General features: G+C 41.1%; 1 protein-coding gene across 8 annotated transcripts in view; it reads left to right on the top strand.

The window, feature by feature from the left end:
- Positions 1-27,015, top strand: part of Slc35d2 (solute carrier family 35 member D2) — a 152,575-nt gene that overhangs the window by 89,658 nt on the left and 35,902 nt on the right. For 5 of the 8 annotated variants that reach the window (XR_015448837.1, XR_015448838.1, XR_015448835.1 and 2 more), the window contains one exon: positions 23,494-23,571. The exons of 1 other annotated variant lie outside the window; for it this stretch is intronic. Coding sequence is in view for 2 of the 7 variants with exons in the window: in XM_021259396.2 (XP_021115055.1) it covers positions 23,494-23,571 (78 nt within the window). In the remaining 5 variants the exon portion in view is untranslated. Of the gene's footprint in view, positions 1-11,426; positions 11,564-23,493; positions 23,572-27,015 lie in introns of all 8 variants that reach the window. 2 more of the 8 variants (XR_015448839.1, XR_015448836.1) reach the window with 1 other exon arrangement.

Below are 27,015 nucleotides of genomic sequence, written 5' to 3'. Positions count from 1 at the left end.
GAGAGTATGACCAGGGCCACTCTTCTCCGGATGCCAACCATCAAGGGCTCTGGGGCCAAGCAATGGCTGCAGAACTCTGGGCAGAGAAAGAGCTGGCAGAGTTGTAAGTCCTTTCCTAAGAACAACTTTAGGTTAAAGGATGAACCACTTTCCCAGAATGGTTCTGCTGTTTGAAATTCATTTGGCATGCAAAGATTTTCCCCAGATGGATTTGGCCCTATTGATGTGAATGGAGGTGCAGGACATAAAGTGCCTTTGCTCCTAACAGTAAGCAGTTCAAAGTGTGACTTCATGGCAGGTGATTTCCCAAAGAGAATCCCTTCTGCAGGGGTTCATTTGATTTGTCTGCTTTTCTGTATTACCAATTTGTCCAGGGCCAACCTTCTCAGGCTATCCAATGTGAAAGGCCATGGGGCTGAGAAATGACAGTCCAGCTCAGTAAAGGAGAAAGAGCTGGGAGAGCTCAAGTTATTTAACTAAGAACAACTCTAGGTTAGTAGTCAAATCGCTTTCCCCAAATAGTTCTGCTGTTTGAACTGTACTTGGCACACAAAGATTTTCTAAGTTAGATTCAGCCCCATTAAAGGAGATACAGTATATAAAATGCCTTTGATACAAACTGGAAGCAGTTCCATGTATGACTTTATGTCAGATCACTCCCAAAAGTAAACCCTCTCAGTAGGGGTTCATTTGACCTGTCTGCCTCTCTGTATTACCGATTTGACCCAAGCCAACCCTCCCCAGCTGCCATCAGTTTGAAAAGACCATGGGGCGGAGAAGTGTCTGTGTAGCTCTCTGGAGAAGAAAGACCTGGAAGAGTTCTGGTTGGTTCTCTAAGAACAACTCTAGGTTAGAAGTCCAACTACCTTCCCATAATGGTTCTGCTGTTTGAACTGCAGATGGCAAGCAAAGATGTCCTAACGTTAATTCAGCCTCATTGAAGTGAATGGCACTACAAGACATTAAGTACTTGGGCTCCTAACTGGAAGAACCTTCAAGTCTGACTTTATTGCAGGTCACTCCCCAAGGAGAACCCTATCTTCAGGGGTTCATTTGACCCATCTGCCTGTCTGCATTAAGGATTTGTCAAAGGCCACACTTCTCTGGGTGCCCACCATGAAGAGCTGTGAGGCCTAGAAATGACTGCTCTGCTCTGGAGTAGAGAAAGAGGTGGGAGAGTTCAAAGTGTTTCTTGAAGAACAACTCTAGGTAACAAACACATTCCCAAAATGGTTTTGCTGGTTGAACTGCTTTTTTCATAGAAAAAAGTTGGATTCATGAATCCAGTTGGATTCATCCCCATTGAATTGAATGGAGGTTCAGGACATGAAGTGCCTTTGCTTCTACCTGGAAGCAGTTAAAAGGCTGTCTTTATGGTAGATTACTGCCCAAAGAGAACCCCATTTGCTAAGATTCATTGGACTTCTGTGCCTCTCTATACTAAGGAGTTGTCCAGGGCCACTGTTCTCAGGCTGCCAACCATGAAATGCAGAGTGGTCGAGACTCGACTTTGCAGAACTGGGGCAGAAAAAGACCTGGGAGAGTTTTACATGTTTCTCTAAGAACAACTCTAGGTTAGAAGCCAAACTGTCTTCCCAGAATGGTTCTGATGTTTGAACTGTAGTTGCTATGCAAAGATTTTTCCCCAGGGGAATTTGGCCCCATTGAAGTGAATGGAGGTACAGGTCATAAAGTGCCTGTGCTCCTAACTGGGAGCAGTTCCGAGTCTGACTTTATTGCAGGTCACTCCCCAAAGAGAACCACATGTCCAGGGATTCTTTCAACCAGTTTGCCTATCTGTATTAAGGATTTTTCCAGGCCCGCCCTTTTCAGCCTGCTAATGGGAAAAGGGCAGAAGGGCCAAGAAATGAATGTGCAGTTGTGGGACAGAGAATGAGCTAGGAGAGCTGTAAGTCTTTCCCTAAGAACAACTCCAAGTTACAAGCAGTACCCCCTTCAGAGAATGGTTCTGCTGATTGAACTGCATTTGGGATGCTAAGATTTTCTCCAGGTGAATTCAGTCCCATTGAAGTGAATGGTTATGCAGGACATAAAGTGCTTTTGCTTCTTACTAGAAACAGTTCCAAGTCTGACTTTATTGTGGGTCACTCCCCAAAGAGAACACCACCTGCAGGGATTCCTTTAACCTGTCTCCCGATCTGTATTAAGGATTTGTCCAGGCCTGCTTTCTCAGGCTGCCAACTGGGAAAGGTCAAGGGTCATAGAAATGACTGCCCAGCTCTGGGGCAGAAAAGCATCTGGGAGACTTCTAAGTGTTTCCCTAACAACAACTCTGGGTTAGAAGCAGAACTGCCTTCCCAGAATGGTTCTGCTGTTTGAACTGCATTTGGTCTACAAAGATTTTCCCCAGGGGGATTCAGCCCCATTGAAGTGAATGGAGGTGCAAGACGTAAAGTGCCTTTGCCCTAACTGGAAACAGTTCCAAGGCTGACTTTATGGTAGGTCATTCCCCAAAGAGAACCTCATCTACAGGGATTAATTCAACTCATCTGCATATTTGTATTAAGGATTTGTCAAGGGCCAACCTTCTCAGGTTCCCAACCATGAATGGCCAAGGGTCGGAGAAATAACAGCTCAGCTCTGTGGCACACACACACACACACAAAAAAAAAACCCACCTGGGAATCTTCTAAGTGTTTCCCCAGGAACAAATCTACATTAGAAGTTGAACCACCATCCTAGAATGTTTTTGCTGTTTGAACTGCATTGGGCACACAAATATTTTCAGGGGGATTCACCCCCATTGAAGTGAATGAAGGTGCAGGACATAAAATCCCCTATCTCCTATCTGGAAACAGTTCCAAGGCTGACTTTATGGTAGATCACTCCCAAAAGAGAACCCCATCAGTAGAGGTTCATTCAACCTATCTGCCTGTCTGTATTAAGGATTTTTCCAGGGCCACCTTTCTCAGCCTGCCAATGGAAAAATGCAGAGGGGCTGAGAAATGACTGTGTAGTTGTGGAGCATAGAAAGAGCTGGGAGAATTATAAGTGTTTCCCTAGGAATAACTCTAGGTTGGAAGCCAAACCACCTTCCCAGAATGGTTTTCCTGTTTGAACTGTGGTCAGCATAGAAAAATTTTCCCCAGGTGAATTCATCCCCAGTGAAATGAACAGAGGTTTAGGACATAAAGTGTCTTTGTTCCTACCTGGAAGCAGTTAAAAGGCTGACTTTATGGCAGATCACTGCCCAAAGAGAGCCCCATCTGCCAAGATTCATTGGACTGGGGCTGGGAATTTAGCTCAGTGGTTCCGCGGCCTGCCTCACAAGTGCAAGGTCCCGAGTTTGATCCCCGGTACCTCACCCCACCCCCCCGCCCTCCAAGATTCATTGGACCTCTCTGCCTCTGTGTATTAAGGATTTGTCCAGGGCCATGGTTCTCAGACTGCCAACAGGTAAATTCTTCTGAGAAATGACTGCAGATCTGGGGCAGCAAAAGCATCTGGGAGACTTCTAAGTGTTTCCCTAACAGCAACTCTGGGTTAGAAGCAGAACTGCCTTCCCAGAATGTTTCTGCTGTTTGAACTGCATTTGGTATGAAAAATTTTCCCCATATGGATTTTTTTCTCTTGTTTTTCCCCTTAAATTCTTTTATTGGTACATTTTAGGTATACAGTACATTTACGTTTATCATTGGGTGCTTATACCTGTACATGATGTATCTTTGTTCTTATTTTTTCCCCATTCCCTATATACCCTTCACCCCCTCCACCCTTCCCTATTTACGTAGGCTTCGTTTCAATTCTTTTTTCTTTTCTCATAATTTTTCCTTTCCCTTCTTTCCTTTCCCCTTCCCCTCTCACCACCCCTATCCCTTTGGAACTTTTCCTATTTCAAATTATCAATTATTCATTTTAATCATTTTAAACCTTATTTACACTTTCAGTTTCTCACACTAGAGAAGCTATTCGGTATTACACATGTGTGTCCTATTTATTTCACTTAAGAGTATGGCCTCAATATGCATCCATTTAGCTATAAATGTCTCTAGTTTCTTGTTCTTTGTGGCTGAGTAGTACTACATTTTATATAAAAAACCACATCTTCTCTATCCAGTTTCCAGTTGATGGGCACTTGGGCTGTTTCCAAGCTTCAGCTATTACAAACTGTGCCACTATAAACATGGGTGCACATAGATCACTGTGGTATGATTCTTTTAATTCTTTGGGGAAGATACCCTGCAGGGGAATAGCTGGGTCAAATGGGACTTCCAGTCCTAGTTCTTTGAGGTATCTCCATACTGATTTCCACAGTGGTTGCACCAGTCTGCACTCCCACCAACAATGGAGAAGGGTTCCTTTCTCCTCACACACCTACCAGCATTTGTCATTGGCTGATTTCCCGACAGCAGCCATTTTTTCTGGGGTGAGGTGGAATCTCAGTGTTATTTTCATCTGCATCTCTCAAATGACCAGTGATGTTGAACATTTCTTCATATGTTTATTTGTTGCTTTTACTTCTTTGTCTGAGAAATGTCTGTTCATTTCAGATGCCCATTTTTGAATTGGGTCTTTAAATTTGGGGGGTCTGATTTTCTTCAGTTCTTTATATGTTCTAGATAGTAGTCCTTTGTCTGAGGTACAGCTGCTAAAAATTTTTTGCCACATTGTAGGTTGTCTCTTAGCTCTTTTGGTGGTTTCTCTTGCAGTGCAGTAGCTTTTTAATAACATGAGGTCCCAGTTGTTGATGCTTTGTGCTAGTTCCCATGCTACTAAGATTTTGTTCATAAAGCCTTTTCCTATGCCAGTGTCTTTAAGAGTTCTGCCTAACTTATCTTCCAGCAAGTTTAGTGTTTCTATTTTAATATTTTGATCTTTAATCCACTTGGATCTTAGTTTAGTGCATGGTGATAGATATGGGTCTAGTTTTAATCTTTGGCAGGTTGAAATCCAGTTTTTCCAACACCATTTATTAAATAGGCTATCTTTCCTCCATTGAGGGTGGTTGGCTCCTTTGTCAAAGATGAGGTGGCTGAGTATGTCTGGAGTTGTTTCTGCATCTTCTAATCTATTCCACTGATCCTCGGGTCTGTTTCTTTGCCAGTACCATGCTGTTTTTGTCACAGGAGCTTTGTAGTATAGTTTCAAGTTGGGGATTGTGATACCCCCTGCCATGTCTCTGTTGCCTAAAATTGCTTTTGCTATTCTAGGTCTCTTCTGGTTCCAAATGAATTTTTGGATTGTTTTCTCTAGTTCTGTGAAGTATATTGTTGGAATTTCAATTGGCATTGCATTAAATCTATATAGCAGTTTTGGAAATATGGTCATTTTCACAATATTGGTTCTTCCTACCCAGGAACAAGGGATGTCTTTCTATTTCCTTATATCCTCTTTGATCTCTTTTTTCAGAGTGCTGTAGTTTTCAGTGTAGAAGTCTTTTGTTTCCTTTGTTAGATTGATTCCTAGATATTTCATTTTTTTGGATGCTATTGTAAAAGGAATTGTTTCCCTAATTTCTCTCTCAGTGAGTCTGTTATGTGTGTATAAGAAGGCTATTGTTTTTTGAGTGTTGACCTTATATCCAACTACTCTACTGAATCTGTCAATTAAGTCTAGAAGTTTTTTGGCTGAGTTTTTTGGGTCTTCTATGTAAAGTATCATATCATCAGCATGATAGGGAAAAGTTTTAGATAACTTAGCAAATTGAATACTAAGGTAGTTGTAGAAGCAAAATAAGTAATGTATTCCTTTAAGATTTGCTTTTCCCATAACTTTTGTTGTTTAAGGTGATGGTTATCTGACTCTGTTCCCAGTAACTTCATTATAGATAACATTTTAACCTAACAAAGTTGCAATGCCTGGGTAAATTTACAATGTATGTGTGCTTATGTTGTGTCTGTGACTTGTAAATAGGAACTGGAATTATATTTACACATCAAAGGCCACGGGGGATGAGATAATGACTAACAAAGGTATAAAATAGGAAACTAACAAAGAACGCAGCGCAAATGCTGACCAGACCAGTTTCCAGTGGTTCTGCCTGCTTGCAAGTAAAACTTTAATTATTTTACCCAAATTCTGTGTCTCCATGTATTTCTTTGCACAATTTCTAGAACAAGCAAATAATGACAGTCTAACGTCTTCTTTTCCTATAATTATTCCTTTTATTTCTTTCTCTTTTTGAATTGCTATGGCTAATGTTTCCTGAACTGTATTGAACATGAGTGGTGATAGTGGGCACCCTTGTCTTGCTCCTCATTTTAGTGTGAAAGTTTTCAGTTTTTGACCATTTAGTATGATGTTGGCTATTGGTTTTTCATAGATAGCTTTAATCAGGTTGAGATAAAGACCTTCTATTCCGATTTTCTGTAGGGTTTTTATCATGAATGGGTGTTGGATTTTGTCAAATGCCTTTTATGCAACTATAAAGATGATGTTTTTGTCCTTGACACTGTTAATATAGTGTATTACATATATTGATTTATGAATGTTGAAACATCCGTGCATCCTTGGGAAATATCTGACTTGGTCAGGGTGTATGATCTTCTTGATGACCCTCTGTTTTCTGTTTGCCAGTATCTTGTTGAGGATTTTTGCATCTATGTTCATTAGGGAGATTGGCCTGTAGTTCTCTTTTTGGGTTGGGTCTTTCCCTGGTTTTGGAATCAAACTAACATTTGCTTCCAGGAATGAATTTGGAAGTATTGCTTCCCTTTCAATTTCCTTGATGAGTTTAAAGAGTAATGGTGATAGTTCTTCTTTAAATGTCTTGTAGACATTTCTTCTGGGCTTTTCTTTGTTGGTAAATTTTTTATTACATTTTCAATTTCACTCATTGTAATTTGCGTGTTTAGAATTTCTATATCTTCTTCATTTAAGTTTGGCAATTCGTATGTATCTAGGAATCTGTCCATTTCTTCTGTGTTTTCCATTTTATTAGAGTACAGGCTGTTGAAGTAGGTATTGATGATCCTCTGGATTTCTGCTGTACCTGTTGTGACTTCACCTTTTTCATTCTTAATTGTATGGATTTGAGTCTTTTCTTTCCTTTTTATTTTTTTTTTTTGAGAAGATTGGCTAAAGAGTTATCAATTTTATTTATTCTTTTGAAAAACCAACTCTTTGATCATTAATTTTTTGTATCATTCTCTTAGTCTCCATTGCATTGATTTCTGCTCTGATCTTTATAATTTCGTTTCTTGTACAAGCTTTGGGTGTGTTATGTCTTCTTTTTCTAGGAGCTTCATTAGGTTATTTACCTGAGTTCTCTCTGTTTTCTTAATATGGGGATTCACTGCTATGAATTTCTCACATAGAACTGCTTTTGTTGTGTCCCATAGATTCCTGTTTGTTGTAGTGGCATTATCATTTACTTGTAGAAACTCTCTAATTTCTTCTTTAATTTCCTCTGTGACCCATTGATTGTTCAGGAGGGTGTCATTCAATTTCTATGGTTTTGTGGGAGTTTTGCGGTTTCTTATGTTATTGGCCTCCAATTTTATTGCACTATGGTCTGATAATATACAGGGGGTAACTTCAATTCTTTTACCTTTACTTAGACATGTCCTAGGAGCTAGCATGTGGCCTATTTTGGAGAATGACCCGTATACAGCTGAAAAGAATGTGTATTCTCATTTTGTGGGGTGGAACACTCTGTAAACATCTATTAAGTCCATTTGTTCAATAGCTTGGTTCAGTTCTAGAATTTCGTTGTTAATTTTTTGTCTAGATGATCTGTCTATTTGTGATAGTGGGGTGTTGAGGTCCCCCACTACAATTGTATTATTGCTTATTTGGTTTTTCATGTCCATTAATATTTGTTTTATATAGTTGGGGGCATTCGTATTTGGTGCATATATATTTATGATTGTCATCTCTTCCTCTTGGATTGTTCCCTTCACAAGGATGTAGTGACCATCTTTGTCTCTCTTAATTAGTTTTGGTTTGAAATCTACTTTGTCTGCAAATAAGATTGCTACTCCTGCTTTTTTCTGGGTTCCTCTTGTGTGGAGAACTGTTTTCTAGCCTTTTACTGTCAGTTTATGAATTTCCTTTTGAGTTAGGTGTATTTCTTGTATACAGCATATTGCTGGATTTTGCTTCTTGATACATTGTCAGTCTATTTCTTTTGATTGGTGAATTGAGGCCATTAACATTGAGTGTTAAAATTGATAGATATTGACTCATCCTTGTCATGATGTTTTGCTGTAGTTGGCTCTTTTATTTTTTATTTTTTCCCCCTTTCCCTTTAGTTTCTTACCTTGCCTGGTGGCTTCCCTCTGTTGGCCTCATGGAGTTGTGACCTTCATTGTCTTTTTCTAGGATATTGCTTAGAGTATATTGTTTGGCGTGCTCATTTGGTGTTCATGAAATTTCTCAGGTGTTCTTTTTTTGTGGAAGTATCTAATTTCCCCATCTATTTTGAAAGATAATTTTGCAGCATGCAACAGTCTAGATTGGAATTTATTTTCTTTTAGGGCTTGAAATACTTCACTCCAGGCTCTCCTTGATTTGAGGGTTTGTGTTGAGAAGTCTGCTGTGATTCTGATGGGTTTTCCTTTGCAGGTGATTTGTTTCTTTTCTCTAACTGCCTGTAGGATTTTGCTCTTCTGTTGGGTTTCTGAGATCTTGACTGTTATATGTCTATGTGTAGATTTTTTTTTTATCATGGCTAGTTGGAGTTCTGTATGCCTCACTTCTCTGTATGTTCAATTGTCCACCTCTGTCTGGGAAGTTTTCTACTATTACTTCTGTGAACAGTTTTTAAAGTCAATTGTACTTTCTCCTGTTTTTTGGTGGACCCTTTTCACTCCTAATTGCATGGATTTGGGTATTTTCTTTTCTTTGATAAGGTTGGCTAAGGGTTTGTCAATTTTGTTTATTCTTTCACATAAACGACTCTTGGCTTCATTGATTTTTTTTTTTGTATCATTCTCTTAGTCTCTATTGCATTGATTTCTGCTCTGTTCTTTAAAATTTCCTCTCTTGTATGAGCTTTGGATTTGTCTTGCTCTTCTTTTTCTAGAATTTTGAGGTTCACCATCAAGTTCTTTATTTTAGTTTGCTCTGTTTTCCTAATATGAGTATTCACTGCTATAAATTTCCCTAGTAAGATTATTTTCATCATGGCCCAAAGATTCCAATATGTTGTATTGATGTTGCCATTTAATTGTAGCAATTGTCTGATTCCTTTTTTAAATTCCTCTCTGACCCATTGTTTATTCAGAGGTGTGTTGTTCAATTTCCATGTCTTTATGAAATTCTTGCAGTTTCTTTTGCTATTGAACTCTGATTTCATTGCACTATGATAAAATACAAGAGACAACTTCAATTCCTTTGCACTTACTTAAACATGTTCTACCAGCAAGTATGTGGTCCACATTGGAGAACTATCTGTGTATAGCCAAAAAGAGTATGTATTCTGATTTTGTGGGCTGGAACACTGTGCAAACATCTGTTAAGTTCATTTGTTCAAGAGTTTGATTGAGTACTAGTATTTCATTGTTTATTTTCTGGGTAGTTGATCTATCTTTTTGTGACAGAGGAGTATTGAGTAGCCCCACTACTATTAGTGGTTATTTGATATTTCATGACCGTTAGTATTTGTTTTATATAGTTGGGTGCACTAGTATTTGATGCATATATGTTTATGATTGTCATCTCTTCCCCTTGGATTTTTCCCTTTACAAGGATGTAGAGTCCTTCTTTGTCTCTCTTAATCAGTGTTGGTTTGAGATCCATTTGGTCTGCAAAGAGGATAGCTACTTCTGCTTTTTTCTGGGTTCCTGTCCCATGGAGTATTGTTTTCCACCCTTTAACTTTCAGTCTATGTTTCTTTTTGAATTGAGTGTGTTTCTTGTATGCAGCATATTGTTGGATTTTGCTTCTTGACCCATTCTGCCAGACTATTTCTTTTGACTGGTGAATTGAGACCATTAACATTGATGGTTATAAATGATATGTATTGACTTATCCTTGTCATGACTTTTTCTTTCCATTCACTTCCTTTGCAAAGAAACAGCTTGTAGACCTGTGAACTTTTTTCCAGAAAAGAACTTCATGTTAGAAGCTAAACACATTTTTCAGAATGGTTCTGCAATTTGAACTGAAGTTTTCACTCTAACATTTTCTCTGGTGAATTTGCTTCCGTACAAGTCATTAGAAGTGCATGATATGAAATTCAGCTACTTCTCCAATGATGTAGCTCCAACTGCCATTGTTTGGAAATCAACTCCATTGCAGGAGTGAAATAAAAGAGTAATTACTCAAGTATCTGCCTCTCTACATTATAGATTTGTACAGTGCATCTTCATGAGGTTTCTGTTGTGACTGACAGTTTGGCCTAGAAAGTGCCATACAATTCTGGTGTAAACAAAAGCATTGGAGACCTCTAAGGTTTTCCTAAAAAGAACTTGAGGTTAGAAGACAAACACACTACTTAGAATGGTTGTGAAATTTGAACTGAAGTGTTCATTCAAACATTTAATCTGTTCTCCTCTCCTCCATAGAAATCAATGGAAGTAGATTAAGTGAAGGTACTTCTAAGAGAAAGGAGCTAGAATTGCCATTGCATGGAAATCAAATCCATTGCAGAAATGAAGTAAAATTGTAATCACTTGTGTTTATGCCCTCTGCATTACAGATTTGTACAGTGCAGCTGTATTCTATTGTGAATGGCAGTTTGGCCTAGAAACAGCCATACAGTTCTGCTGCAAAAAAAGGACTTGGAGACCTGTGAACATTTTCCTAATTAGAATTTTATGTTGCAAGCCAAACATACTTTTAAGAATCGTTCGGCATTTTGAATTGAAGTTTTCACTCAAACATTTTCTCTGGTGGAATCTCTTCCATAGAATGCAATGGAAGTGAATGACATAAAGTGTGGTTAATTTAAGAGAAAGCAGCTAGACTACCATTGTGTGGAAAGTAAGTTTATAGCAGGAGTGATGTAAAACAGAAGTCACTGGAATAATGGCCTCTCTCCATTACAGATTTGCACAGGGCATCTATATGAGGCTTCTGTTGTGAATGACAGTTTGGTATGAAAATTTCCATACAATTCTATTGCAAAAAATGGTCTTGGAGGGCCGGGGATTTAGCTCAGTGGTTTAGCTGCCTGCTTTGCAAGCGCAAGGACCTGAGTTCAATTCCCGGTATCAAAAAAAAAAAGGGTCTTGGTGACCTGTCAAAATTTCCCTAAGAAGAACATTCTGTTAGAAGCCCACCTCACTTATCAGAATGGTCCTGCAATTTGAACTGCAGTTTGCACTCACACATTTTCTCTGGTGTATACTCTTCCATAGAAGTCAATTTAAGTGGATGACATAAACTGGAGTTACTTCTCCAAGAAAGCAGCTAAAACTGCCATTGTGTGAAAATGAATTCCATTGCAGAAGTGAAGTAAAACATTAGGCACTTGAAGTTTTGACTCCAACCTTGTCCCTAAGGCCTTTTCCCCATTGCAGCCAGTGGAGGGGATGACAGCCAGCGCAGTTACTTCTCAAAGAAGGCAGATGGCTCTGCCCTGAGGTGGTCATCAAGTCCACTCCAGAAATGAAGTAGAACAGTAGTCAACTGGCGTGTCTGGCTGTCAACATTCCAGGTATGTACAGCACCTCTCTAGGAGGGTTGTATTGCCAATGGCAGTTTGGCCTAGGAAGTGTCATCCAGTTCTACCGCAAAGCAAGGGCTTGGAGAGCTGTCCACTTTGTGCTAGGAAGAAATTGAGGTTAGAAGTTGAACACACTTTGCAGAATGGTTCGGCAGTTTGAACTGAAGTTTTGACTCCAACTGTGTCGCTGAGGCCTTTTCCCCACTGAAGTCAATGGAGGGGATGACATCCAATGCAGTTCCTTCTCAGAGAAGGCAGCCAGAACTGCCCTGGTGTGGCCCTTGAGTCCACTCTGGCAAAGAAGTAAAACAGTGCTGAATTCAAGTGTCTGGCTTGCTGCATTCCAGGTTGGTACAGCACCTCTCTATGAGGCTTATATCGCAAATGGCACTTTGGCCTAGGAAGTGCCATCGAGTTCTGCTGCAAAGTGAGGGTTTGGAGAGCTGTCCACTTTGTGCTAAGAACTTGAGGTGAGAAGCCGAACCTACTTTTCAGAATGACTGGGCAGTTTGAACTGAAGTTTTGACTCCAACTGTGACCCTGAGGCCTTTTCCCCACTGAAGTCAAGGGAGGTGATAATATCCAGTGCAGTTCCTTCTCAGAGAAGGCAGCTGGATCTGCCCTAGTGTGACCTTCAAGTCTACTCTGGGAATGAAGTAACACAGTAGTCACATCAAGGGTCTAGCTCCCAGAATTCCACATTTGTACAGCACCTCTCTATGAGCCTTGTACTATGAATGGTAGTTTGGCCTAGGAAGTGCCATCCAGTTCTGTTGCAAAGCATAGGCTTGGAAAGCTGTCCAATTTGTACTAGGAAGAACTTGAGGTTAGAAGCTCTACCCAGTTTTTAGAATGGCTCAGCAGTTTGAATTGAAGTTTTGACTGCAACCATGTCCCTGAGGCCTTGTCCCCATTGAAGTCAATGGAGGGGTGCGGTGGATTGACTAATGGTCAACTTGTAATGCCCAGCTTAACTGAATCAGCCTCATCTGTGCATGAAAGAGCCACCTGAAGATTGATGCCAATAGCCATAAAAAGAGAACTGGAGGGGAAGATCTTGACCTGTTGATTTGCTAGGAGAAGCTTGCTTTGGACAGTTTTCCTGATGCAAACTAGGATGTTCTCATCAGAGGAGGAGCTCAGGGCCTTGCTGTTACTGGGAATGGCTACCGTTTTAATCAGAGGAGCTCTGATCTTCACCTTGAACATCACCTCCTGGCTCCAATGTGGATCCCTCAGCTTGGTGGCAGAAATCCTTCATCTCACCAGCATAGATTTTCTGGCTTCCACCACCGGCCTTTGGGCCTTCCAGGTGCAGATCCTCAATATGGACAAGCATGAGACATTGCCATGGGCTCTAGACCACTGGCTGGACTCGAGGAGGACATTGCCTTGGACTCTAGGCCTTCAGCTGGACTTGTGTGGAAACTGCTGGGATCCAGGCCCTCAGCTGAATCCTTTGGACTTCTAGTGTGCGGTGAATGTCTGTCAATCCTTTGCATTTGACTCTTTGGGTAATTATCATAAAATAACCTTATAAGTTATGTGTCCTGTATTTAATGTATTTCCTTGCTGAATCCTTCTGACTACAACAAGGGGATAACATCAAGTGCAATTCCTTCTCAGAAAAGGCAGCTGGAACTGCCCTGGTGTGGCCATCAAGTCCACCCCGGGAATGAAGTAAGACAGTAGTCCCATCAAGTGCCTGGCTTGTAGCATTCCATGTTTGTGCAGCACCTCTCTATGAGCTCTGTATCTCAAATGGTAGTTTGGCCTAGGAAGTGCCATCCAGCTTGCTGCAAAGCAAGGCCTTGGCGAGCTCTCCACTTTCTGCCAAGAACTTGAGCTTAGAAGCCAAACGCACTGTGCAGAATGGCTTGGCAGTTTGAACTGAAGTTTGGACACCAACCATGTTCCAGAGTCCTTTTCCCAATGGAGACCAATGGAGGGGATGACCTCAAGTGAAGTGACTTGTCCAGGAAGTGCCCCGGTGTGGCCATCAAGTGCATTCCGGGAAGGAATGAAGATGGTAGTCACATCGATTGTCTGGCTCTCCCTGTTCCAGGTATGTACAGCACCTCTCTAGGAGGATCATTTCCATTGTGGCAGTTTTGACCCAGAAAGGGTCCTCCAGTTCCACTGCAAAGCCAGGGGTTGGAGAGTTGTCTACTTTGTGCCAAGAAGAACTTGTGCTGAGAAACCGAATACACTGTGCACAATAGCTTGGCACTTTGAACTGAAGTTTGTACCCCAAATGTGTCCCTTAGGCAATTTCTGAATGCAGGTCAATGGAGGGGATGAAATAAAGTGTGGTGACTTCTCCTGGAAGGCAGGAGGCACTGCCCCAGTGTGGCCATCAAGTCCACTCTGGGAAGGAAGGAAGAAGGTAGTCACCTCGCATGTCTGGCTCTCTGCATTCCACGTGTGTACAGCACCTCTCTAAGAGGCTCATACTTGGAGTGAAAGTTTTGGCCAAAATAGGGCCCTCCAGTTCTGATGCAAAGCAAGGGCTTGGAGAGCTGTCCACTTTATGCCAAGAAGAACTTGAGCTGAGAAGCCAAACACATTGTGCAGAATGGCTTGGCAGTTTGAACTGAAGGTCGGACACCAACGTGTCCGGGAGGCCTTTTCTGAAGGGAGGTCAATGGAGGGGACGACATCAAGTGTGGTGACTTGTCCTGGAAGGCAGTCGGCACTGCCCCGGTGTGGCCATCAAGTCCACTCTGGGAAGCAAGGAGGACAGTAGTCACTTCATGAATCTGGCTCTCTGGGTTCCGGGTTTGTACAGCACCTGTCTAAGAGGCTCATACCGGGAGTGGAAGTTTTGACCAGAAAAGTCCCTCCAGTTCTGCTACAAAGCAAGGGATTGGAGAGCTGTCCACTTTGTGCCAAGAAGCACTTGAGCTTATAACCTGAACACACTGTGCAGAATGGCTCGGCAGTGTGAACTGAAATTTGGACACCAACTGTGTCCCAGAGGCCTTCTCCCCATTGAAGTCAATGGAAGGGATATAACAGCAAGTGCAGTTAATTCTCAGAGAAGGCAGCTGGAACTGCGCTGTTGTGGCCCTCAAATCCATGCCGGAAATGAAGTAAAGCTGTTGTCACCTTTAGTGTCTGGCTCTCTACAATCCAGGTTTGCACATCACCTCTCTAGGAGGCTTATATTGTGGATGGCAGTTTGGCCTAGAAAGTGCCATCCAGTTTGGCTGCCAAGCAAGGGCTTAAAGAGCTGTCAACTTGGGCCAAGAAGAACTTAGCTTAGAAGCTGAACACACTGCACAATGGCTCAGCAGTTTGAACTGAAGATTTTATGCCAACCATGTTCCTTAGGCCTTTTTGGAATGGAGGTCAATGGAGGGGATGAAATCAAGTGCAATGACTTGTCCGGGAAGGTAGGCGGCACTGTCCCGGTGTGGCCATGAAGTCCACTCCGGGAAGGAAGGAAGGAAGAAGGTACTCATCTCACATGTCTGGCTCTCTGCATTCCAGGTTTTTACAGTACATCTCTAGGAAGCTGGTTCCAGGAGTGGAAGTTTTGGCAGAGAAAAGTCCCTCCAGTTCTGCTGCAAAGCAAGTGTTTGGAGAGCTGTCCACTTTGAGCCAAGAACTTGAGCTTAGAAGCCGAACACACTGTGCAGAATGGCTTGGCAGTGTGAACTGAAGTTTGGACCAATTGTTTGCCAGAGGCCTTTTCCCCATGGAGGTCAATGGAGGAGACAACATCAAGTGCCGTGACTGGTCCCCAGGAAGGCAGGTGACACTGCCCTGGTGTGGCCATCAAGCGCACTCCAGGAAGGAAGGAAGAATGTACTCGCCTCGCCTGTCTGGCTCTCTGCATCCTAGGGTTTTATATCACCTCTCTAGGAAGCTCGTTCCCGGAGTGGAAGTTTTGGCTGGGAAAGGGCCCCCCAGTTCCACTGCAAAGCAAAGCAAGGGCTTTGAGAGCTGTCCATTTTGTGCCAAGATGAACTTGAGCTTAGAACTGGAACACATTGTGCAGAATGGCTTGGAAGTTTGAACTGAAGTTTGGACAACAACCGTGTTCCAGAGGCCTTTCCAAAATGGAGGCCAATGGAGGGGATGACATCAAGTTCAGTGACTTGTCCAGGGAGTTAGCCGGCACTGCTTCGTGTGATCATCATGTCCACTATGGGAAGGAAGGAAAATGGTAGTCACCTTGCATGTCTGGCTCTCTGCTTTCCAGGTGTGTACAGCTCCTCTCCAGGAGGCTCCTATCTAAATTGGCAGTTTTGGCCAAGAAAGGACCCTCCAGTTTCGCTGCAAAGCCAGGGGTTTGAGAGCTGTGCACTTTATGCCAAGAAGAACTTGAGCTGAGAAGCCGAACACATTGTGCACAATGGCTCGGCAGTTTGAAGTGAAGTTTTTACCCCAAATGGGTCCCTTAGGCTTTTTCAGAATGGAGGTCAATGGAGGGGATGAAATCAAGTGAGATAGCTTGTCTAGGAAGGCAGGCAGCACCTCCCCAGTGTGGCCATCAAGTCCACTCCGGGAAGGAAGCAGAAGGCAGTCACCTCGCATGTCTGGCTCTCTACATTACAGGTTTGTTGTACAACACCTCTCTAGGAGGCTCATGCTGGGAGTGTAAGTTTTGTCCAGAAAGGGCCCTCCAGTTCTTCGACAAAGCAAGGGCTTGGAGAGCTGTCCACTTTATGCCCAGAAGAACTTGAGCTTAGAAGCCGAACACTGTGCAGAATGGCTCAGCAGTTTAAACTGAAGTTTGGACGCCAACCATGTCCCAGAGGCCTTTTCCCGATGGAGGTCAGTGGAGGGGGATGACAACAAGTTCAGTGAATTGTCAGGGAGGGTGGCCAGCACTGCCCCCGTGTGGCCATCAAGTGCACTCTGGAAAGGAAGGAAGACAGTAGTCACGTGGAGTGTCTGGCTCTCTTTGTTCCAGGTTTGTACAGCACTTGTCTAGGAGGCTCATTTCTTGAGTGGCAGTTTTGGCTGAGAAGGGCCCTCCAGTTCTGCTGCAAAGCCGGGGTTGGAGAGCTGTCCACTTTGTGCCAAGAAGAACTTGAGTTGAGAAGCTGAGCACACTGTGCAGAATGGATCAGCAGTGTGAACTGAAGTTTAGATGCCAACCGTGTCCCGGAGGCCTTCTCCCCATTGAAGTCAATGGAAGGGATATGACAACAAGTGCAGTTAATTCTCAGAGAAGGCAGCTGGAACCGTGCTGGTGTGGCCCTCAGATCCATGCTGGGAATGAAGTAAAACAGTAGTTACCTCTAGTGTCTGGCTCTCTGCAATCCATGTTTGCACATCACCTTTCTAGGTGGCTTGTATTGTGGACGGGCAGTTTGGCCTAGAATGTGCTGTCCAGTTAGGCTGCCAAGTAAGGGCATGAAGAGCTGTCAACTTTGTGCCAAGAAGACCTTGATCTTAGAAACCAAATACACGGTACTGAATGGCTTGGCAGTTTGAACTGAAGTTTGGACCCCAACCGTGTCCCAGAGGCCTTTCCCCCATGGAGGTCAATGGAGAGGATGCCATCAAGTCCAGTGACCTGTCTAGGAAGGCAGCCAGCACTACCCCAGTATGGCCATCAAGTCCACTCTGGGAAGGAAGGAAGACCGGAGTCACCTCCCGTGTCTGGCTCTCTGCATTCCAGGTGTGTACAGCACCTCTCTAGCAGGCTTATATCGAGAGTGGTAGTTTTGGCCAAGAGAGGGCCCTCTCTCCAGTTCCACTGCAAAACCCTGGGTTTGGGAGCTGTTCACTTTGTGCCAAGAAGAACTTGAGCTTAGAACCTGAACAAACTGTGCAAAATGGCTCTGCACTTTGAACTGAAGTTTAGATACCAACCATGTCCTGGACGCCCTTTCTCATGGAGGTCAATGGAGGGAAAGACATCAAGTTCAGTGAGTAGTCCGGGAAGGCAGTAGGCACTGCCCCAGTGTGGCCATCAGGTTCACTCCAGGAAGGAAGATAGATGGTAGTCACTTTGTGTGTCTGACTCTCTGCGTTCCAGGTGTATACAGCACCTCTCTGTGAGTCTCCTATCGCTAGTGCACTATTGGCTGAGAAAGGGGCCTCCAGTTCTGCTGCAAAGCAAGGCCTTGGAGATCTGTCCACTTTGTGCCAAGAAGAACTTGAGCTTAGAAGCCGAACACACTGTGCAGAACGGCTTGGCAGATTGAACTGAAATTTGGCTCCTAACCATGTCCCAGAGGCCTTTTCCCCATGGAGGTCAATGGAGGCGACTACATCAAGTGGGGTCACTTGTCGGGGAGGCAGCAGGCACTGCCCCGGTGTGGCCATCAAGTCCAATATGGGAAGGAAGGAAGACCGTAGTCACCTCATGTGTCTGGCTCTCTGTGTTCCAGGTTTCTAGAGTACCTCTCTAGGAGGCTCATATCAAGAGTGGTAATTTTGGCCAGGAAAGGTCCCTCCCTCCAGTTAGACTGCAAAGCAAGGACTTGAAGAGCTGTCCACTTTGTGCCACGAAGAACTTGAGCTTAGAACCCGAACACACTGTGCAGAGTGGCTCAGCAGTTTGAAGTGAAGTTTGGATGGCACTCAGGCCTCTCAGGGCTTTTCCCCATGCAGGTCCATGGAGGTCAATGAGAGTTCCAATCCAAACAACTCTCTTTGGCTGTGTACACACATGGCAACAAAAAATATAGTTGATAGGGAAATTAAGTCAAACTCTGTGAAGTTCCATTCCTAATATACTCTAAAAATCATTGATCATATGCTCTTTCCCTGTCTCTGCATCTAAAGATAATTCTGGTCTTTCTCTCCCTTCCCCACATTTCCGAGTAGGAAAGGTGCTGAGAGGATTGGTCAACCACTGGCCTTTGGTCATATAAAATCTAGAGAATGGAAGAACTAATAACAGTTGTGAAATTCATGAGAGATAAAATCAGTCTACAAATTAAAGAGTTGAGCTCAGGTAGATGGAGGGAGTAAAGAGCGAATCTGCAGGTGTTGGATTTAGTGGGGACAGTGTCGTGGAGAAGGATTGCTGGTCAGAGAGGAGAGATCTTGACACAGTAGCCATGGAGGACACATTAGGTGTGAAAAAGATGAATAAAAAGAACTGTATAGAAGTCTTTCTGTACTTTCTAGTACTTTATGAAAGTACTAGATGCTCCTCAAACCCTCTCTGTCCTGTGCATCCCCTTTTTAAACAAAAACCAAAACTGTTATTTTAGGAGAGATGGTGGGACACATTTCATATTCTATCAACTATTTGCCATTGTTGCTGGCATGACTTTTTAAAATGCCACTTCCCTAATGACAGTGTCATATGATAGCTGAGCCTTGTCCAAGTTATATCTAAAAGATGGCTCAAGAGTATCTACCTTTTGTCCATGTCCTAGACTCTCCCCTCCCCTCACCCCTGCCTTCTTATATTTATAATGACTATGACATTTACAGGGGAAGAGAGATGAGTAGAATGACCTTGACCATCAGACTGCTGTCATTTAAAAATTGTCCTCTACTAAAGTATAGATTCCTAATATGAGGCAATTATTCAGTACACTTTTCTTTATCAAATAATTATCATCTGGCTTTTTGCTCTAGCTGTAGCCACCTGGCTTAAAAAAGCATTGCATTGTAAGGTACAATTTCTAGTCAAATCTCCTCTTGAATACTTCTGCTATTTCTCTTGTTAAACTGAAAAAATTTTGGCTGAATCTTGTCTCTATACTTGGATGTTAATGTTTGACCCAAAGCAGCCTTTGTGCAGAGCATATTGTACCCTTGCTTCATGTGCTAAAAAATTATAATCTAGCATAAAAGTATAATTAAGCAAATGAGCCTCAACCAACCACATCAGTCAGGCTTCTGCCTATCACAGGTTGCCAACTGGTCAGACTATGCCCATATAAAGCAAATGTTCCATCACACCATGCTCATATAAGGCAAATGCAGCATTATGCTATGCTTGCACAAGGCAGCTGCCAACTGCAGCCAATCAGGTTGTTCCTAGGTGCCACTTCCTTTTTTATGACTAAAAATATAACTTTTACCTGTGTTGAGGTGTGGCATTCTGAACCATCTTTGGCCTGAAGAGTTACTCCATTCTAGTACCATTTGATAAATTTTGGTAACTTTATCTGACCTCCTTTTTCCTTTAGTATTTGCCTTATTTCTTCCCAGTTCAGTGCTTCTTCAGAATAATAATAATAAACACTGTTTATGGGCAATATAATAAGTCATTTTTTTTTTTTGAGACAGTGTCTCACTACATAGTTCAGGGGCTGGCCTTGAGCTCACAGCGATTCTCCTGCCTCAGGCTCCCAGGTGCTGGGATTACAGGCATGTGCCACCACACCTGGTCTATAATAAGTCTTTTGTATTCAAGATTTCTACTAATTCTCATAAGAATTCTGTAAGATAGGCATTGTTTTGCTCATTTTAAGGTTAGAAATTTAAAAGTTGAAGAGGTTTTGTGACATGTCTAGAATATAGCTATTAAGTAATGAAATTAAAACCTGAATTAACTACCCTAGATTTCAGGCTTTTCACTGTGATTCTGTGAAGAACAAACTGAATTCATGAAAAACACTCGAGACTATTCCTAACCTGTGTCATCAACCATAGCTCCCCTCACCTTCTTAAACTCCAGCCCAACGGGATCGTTAGGATTCTCTGTACTTGACTTCATAACTTTGCTTCTCTGGCTGTCCTCTCATTATGTACCCCTACATGCATCGTAGGTGGTACCTTACTGTTTTAGTCACTTTCTAGTCACTGGGACATAACACGTGACATCCACAACTTCAAGGAGAGGTTTATCTTGGTTTATGTTTTCAGTCCATAGTATACTGGCTCTAAGGTAAGCTGGCATGGCACAGGGGCATGGTGCAGGAAAGCTGTTCACTTCATGGTGGCCAGGAAGCAGAGTGAAGAGGAGACCTGGGCAGGGAGATACATCCTACCAGGTCATGCCCCATTGACCCACCTCTTCTGACCAGGCTCCACTTACTAACATCACATTCAACTATAACACCCCCATGATTCAGTCACCTTTCAAAAGCCCTGCCTATGATTGCATGAGGCTTGGTGGGGGGACATCTGGATATAAACCATAACTCCTACTCTACCTACCCATCCTTGAAAGGACCAACTCAAATGTGCACTGTCCTCAGGTTATCTCCATTTTCTTCTCTCCACTGAATGTGATCTTACTTCTTTCTGCCAATTAGTTGGAACCTATCACACAATACATTATATTCTGCCTCAAATGAGAGCTATTCAGATGGATCTCTTTAACTTTATCCTTCATTTTTCCAATTTGGTGTGATAATAACAAACATGTACAATACTTACTAGGTACTGATGAATATGACACCCTTACAATAAGTGTGGAAGGTTAGTAGACATACTCCTCACCCTTGTTTTGCAAACCAGAGAACAGGCACAAAGGTGATGATAAACAAGCCTGAGGTCCTAAAACCGATGAGTAGCAAGGACAGGGTTTTCACCTTAGCAATCCAACTCCAGTGCCCACCCAAGGAACCACTGGGCAGGCTTCCTAAACACAGCAAGATCACAATATGCATTTGCTGAGTCAAAGAATATAAGAAGATACAACTGAAGGAATGTATGTCAGCCAACTCTGTATAAAATTAACCAAGCCAGTCACAGATTTGAATTATTTGAATCCAATTGCCCCAAATTTGTGACATTAGAATAGTTATATATTCTATGTTTACTTTTTTCATTCATTCAAAAAATATTTTCTGAAGACCCTGCCCCAGGCCCAGTGCTCGAAGCTGGGTGTGTTTTTTCGCTTAAAATCAGAATGAGTGCAAATTGCAGATGTCTGCCATTTGCATGGAGTTGTGTAGAAATGAGATATCTGGGGCTTTATAGCTAACTTGGCTTTATTCTTGTTATGAATCACAGACTTCTTCCTGCTCCATTTGGCACTGTCTGGAGACATTCTTGTGTCACCTCTAGAGCATGGATGGTACTGGCATTTGGAGTTAGAATGTAGGAATGCTGCTGAACAACCTGTAAGGCACAATACAGCCCCCATGACATAGAGTTATATATTCCAAAATACCAACAGTGCTGAGGCTGAGAAATTCTATAGCAAAATGCAAAGAAAAATCCCTGTATCAAAAGTCTAAGGATGAACAGAAAGTTCCTGTTGAGGGTGTTCATCTCTGACTCCTCAGGAAAGGGAGCACATAGGATTAATAAAATAAACCACAACAATAGCTAAGAAATAAACAAAGCACACAGCAAAATAAAATCAAGTTTAAGAGAGTCTATGAAGGATTTTGCAGATGCTGTCAGTGGTGCTGGTGTTCTGGAAAGAGGAAGATTTGATTTCCAGCCTCCTCCAGAAATTCACTTAGGAAAATCTATGAGCTCTCCTTGTGTGCAGCAGGGTAAAGTTGTCTGAGGAGCAACTGCTTCATCTCAGACAAAACATGGCATCTAAACCTGAGGTGGACAAAGCATCTAGCTTGTGAAGGTTAACCTTGTGGAGGTTAAACATGAACACAGAGACCACAACCTGCAGATCAGCCCTCTACAGAAGAGGGTAGGATGGCTACAGCTTTCCTGCCTATGCAGGAAATTTGGGGCTTTAAGAAGCTCCAAACAGAGATCTGCAGGAACTCTGGGGAGGGATTCTCCCCATTCTCATTTTCCTAAAATATTCTTGCTCAACCATAACTCCTAGCCGGAAAGGAAATGTTCATTATCATCAAGTTCAAAAGGGAATAAGAATATGGCATAGTACTAGAACACCTGTGTCTAAATCCCAGCTTTATCATTTATTAGCTGCATTGACCTTGGATAACTTTACTTAGTATCTCAGTGCCTCAGTGAAACAGGGGATAATTACCCACCTCATTGGGGAAATTAAATACATTAACACATATTAAGTGATTAGCATAATTCCTTGCTCACATGAAGCACTATATAAATCTTGGCTGGTGGTGGTGGTGGTGGTAGAGTATGGCCATAGAAAAAAAGAGGTCACATCTCATTTTTATATATTTCTCTAGACTTAACATAGTGCCTATGTTACTTCCAGGATATGTTACTGTAATTAAACTCTGATTTTACTTTGGTTTGATACCAAAACATTAGTCAAGGTGTTCTTTTTTCAAGATTAATAAAATTTTAAGGTTTTGCTAGGTTTGATTTTAAAAGAACAGGTATCCTGAAGGTTTCATATATTGACTTTGTCTATTAATTTTATCAATTATATATAGATAGATAGATAGATTTTCAAACCTACATCTATGACTGTGGATTTGTCTAGTTCTTTTTGTTTCATTTATTTTAAAGATGTGTTATTGGATGCATACATATTTAAAATTGTTTTCCTGTTGAATTGATCCTTTTTATCATTATGAAATATCCCCCTTTATATTTCTCATAAGGTGCCTTGCATTAAAGTATATTTTGTCTGATAGTAACATGACAATACCAGTTCATTTGGGGTAGTGTTAGCATGGTATATCTTTATTATACTTTTCTTTTCATGTAAATATCCTTGTCCTTATATTTAGGGTGCATCTTCCAAGCAGAAAACATTTGGGAGAAATTTTAAAATCCAATCTGGAAATCTTGATCTCTCAATTGAAGTGAACAATGATGCAAGAACTTCAAAACAATTTAACTCCATTTACCCTCCTTCTGCCTTTCTGCTATTGTTTTAAAATATTTCACTTTCACAAATGTTACAAGTTCCATAAGACATTATTATTGTCATTGCCTTCAGCCATAAATATTTTGTCACATTTTTCCATTCCGGAGAATCTTCTTTCCTTCCTGCAGATTTTTAGGGTCATTTTTTTTCAACTCAAAGAAATATACTTTAGGATTCCTGGTGTTTGTTTTATGGTATTAGGGATTGAATTCAGAATGTTTGTACTGAGCCATATTTCTAGCCATTTTTTTTCTTTTTTCTTTTGACACAGGGTCTCACTAATTTTCACAGGCTAATTTCACACTTTTTTGATCCTTCTGCCTCATCCTCTGGGGTCCTGGGATTACAGGTATGTACCACCTCACCTGCTACTTGAGAATTTCCTGTGTTGTAGGTTTGCTAATGACAACTTTGATCAACTTTTATTTTATTTTATTTTTTGGTACCGGGGATTGAACTTGGGCCCTTGTGCTTGCGCAGCAGGCGGCGAAACCACTGAGCTAAATCCCCAGCCAAGTTTTAATTGACTGAAAATTTCTTTAGTTTACTACAATTTTTTTTTTGGTACCGGAAATTGAGCTCGGGACCTTGCGCTTGCGAGCCAGGCAGCAGAACCACTGTGCTAAATCCCCGGCCCCCACTACAATTTTTGAATAACGACTTTTTTCAGGATACAGAATTCTAGATTGGTAGATTTTGTTTTATCCAGCAGTTTAAAAATAGCATTCCATTAACTTACACTATAATTTTTTTTGAAAAGTTAGCTAGCTCTATATCTTAGTGCTTCTCTTTGAAGAAGACCTATTTTGAAGCATATATTTTTTATACATTTCTATATCCCATCTTTCTCCATCACATAATATGAGCTGCTTAATGGCAAGAACCGTGTGAGACTCATTCACCACCAGCATCCAGAATTGTGCCTGAAGCATCTATATTCAACATATATTTTAAAAACAATTTATTAGTGAATGAATTGTACATAATGAGTACAGTGCAATGCCTCACACAAAGTAGTCACTTAACAAAATGAATGAATTGTTTATTGATAAGATCTACACTATTATTTCTAAATTTACAATGTCATTCCCTGTTGGCTGTAGTGTACATTAAATTTTAACAGTGCAAAAAAATTTTCTTAATCACTTTAGCCTTTTTGACAGCCTCTATTTATATATTATATATTGAAATAGTAACATCTAAAATAAGATGTTAGTAGAGGTAAGATTCTTTTTAGGTTATTTATTGCATTAAAGTTGTACAAAGCCAAAATGTGTTCTTTTGGAATTAGCTTTCAGATAAATTTACATCATAATGTAATCTCCAAAGAATGGAAATTTGTTAGACACAGAGATTAAAAGAAGTTTCCATTGATTTTAGCAAATGAAGATGGTATTCATTTTCAGAAAGCATCAGTCTTAATAACCATCAAGGACACTTGTATCTTAGTGAGGCTTCTTCTTGCCAAATGGAATGAAAATTCTATTTTTAAAAACAAATCAGTTTTGTAGTTCACTTTCATATACTTTCTGCAGCCACAGCACATCTAATCTTGTCTGCTTACAAATAGTACAGAATCAATTTAAGTTTCACCTAAATGATTACTTTGATGACTTCTAGGTCCTCTCTGTACCACTTTAAACACAGGAGGCAAGCCTTTGACATGCAGTGCTTATCCAACTCCCAGTTCTGTAATGGAAAAATGAAAAACAGCCCATGCATTAGCCAGAGAGAACTGTTGCCGTGCCATAGCCAATAAAAGGTGTAGGAAATGGAAAAACTGACCATTTCTTTCTGAGTCATATTTTAAAATGTGGTTTCATCTTTTGAATTTCCCAAACACATGCATGTATGACTGCTATAAAGACATGTCCCTTGGATAATCCACGATCTGGAACTTATCTAATGATGAGAAGAGCTGAAACTTACCTATATTTATTTTTTTAAAACACTCATCTGGGACCAAGTTTTCTTAAGGTCAGAAATAGCAGTGGATACCTGCTTGCATTTATTTGTTTACTCAACACATATTTGTTGTACACTTATTACTTATTGGGTGGCTGGGATAGAATGGCAAATAAGATAGTCAAAACCAAGTTGGCCAAGCAGCTGGCACTCAGTGGGAAAGACTGAAAAACGTGACAGGGCCAGGGCAGTGAAGGGCAGTATTCAATGCCTGTAAGAACATAATGCCTAGGAGTTGGTCAGATGATGGGGGGTTATGTTGGAGCGGAGATAGAGAAATTGATGGAAAAAGGAGCTCTGGAACATCCCTAAGGTCAGTAACTTGTTGCATCTAGAGGCATGAACATACTAGAACTTTAGACTATGAACACATTCACCAGTGTAATGGTTGCCTGCAAGGCAGATGAACCATAAATTGAACTGTTCTAGCGCTAAGAAAATATCCAACCTAGCTACTATTATTGATGCTTATTTCTTATATATCCCACTATTATATGATAATACTGGCAACTATTGGGTGCATGCTTGTAAAAGTCCTTGCACTGAGGGCTATAGGGGCCATCTCATCTCATTCTTTACCAATCTAATGAGACTGTACCTTTCAATCCATATAATCAAATGGCCACAAAGCCTTGGAAAGGATAAATTGTTCAGCTTCACAGAATAAGTCATGAAGCCAGGTTATTAACCTAGGCCTGCCAGACAGCAGATCTGTTGTGTTGGTAGAGGTCAAAATATGTGAGTGAGTATCCAAAATTTTTCAACAATTATTCATCCAGTGCCTACCATGCACCAGGAACTACACTAATCATAGAGCCAATGGGACCTTAAATATTCTCTGGCTGTCTTCTTGTTTTAGATGTGAGAAAACAGGACTACAATAAGTTAGGGATTTAAAATATTAAGTGCATACTATCTTGCCAACTATGAATAGGAGAGAAAAACTTAAAATAGAACTGAAGAAATGATAGATTTATGGATTTTTATTTTAAAACATTTAAAAGATATGGCATATAAATATTAACTCAAAGTTACCTTTCTTTTCTTAAATTAGTCACTTAGAATGAACATGAATTGGAGGACATTTGATCAATAAAACAATGAAATGACATTAACCGCTATCTTTCTCCAGTACTTTCAGAATGAAGATTGTGGCTTATGTGCCTTTATATCTTTTCATTTTCACAGTATTATCTTCTAAGATGTTTATAATGACTTTTTATAGATTGGCTGGGGGCTAATCTAATTGAAATGGCAACTGAAAGAAACTTGACTCCCCAATAGTGAGTTCTTGGCTTTTAAAATTGGAGTTTAAATGTTAGCCTTTCAAAAACTCAAAATTTAGTTGCAACAGTGTCACATGAGATGTACTCAGTGAATTAACAGCTGTGTATAGTTATCAGTTTGTTTAAATAGAGAATATTCATTTTTAAATTTTGGCCCATGGTTCCCATGTATATTTCAGAAGGTGCATAAAATTCCAGATACTTTAAGCAAACTATGGCAGCCATCAACCTGCCTCAATTCTTGGAAAGTGTGTATAAGAGAAAAATGTCTATGAGTTAAGTCACATCCAAACAATTTGGGCAAATTACAAAGCAGAAGGAGTTCATACTGATACTAATTACTCATCAAGGGAGATTTTTTATAAACCATGAAGGTAAACCTTACTCTAGTTCCAGGAATTCTTGTCTATTTCTACTTAATGGAGTCTGAATTACAGGACTTGATTTAAGTGAGGGCACTAGATATGATGATTTTTGTTTTGGCCAGTAAGAAATCAATGATCAAGGACAGCTATTTTCAAATTATGTTTCATAGAAAGTTG

Source organism: Heterocephalus glaber, unplaced genomic scaffold (assembly GCF_053883595.1).
Source record: "Heterocephalus glaber isolate CG9 unplaced genomic scaffold, H.glaber_assembly_v1.0 deba00000594, whole genome shotgun sequence".
NCBI classification, from domain to species: domain Eukaryota; kingdom Metazoa; phylum Chordata; class Mammalia; order Rodentia; family Bathyergidae; genus Heterocephalus; species Heterocephalus glaber.
The sequence above is the reverse complement of the archived record's forward strand: the minus strand, read 5'-3'. Positions and strand labels throughout refer to the sequence as shown.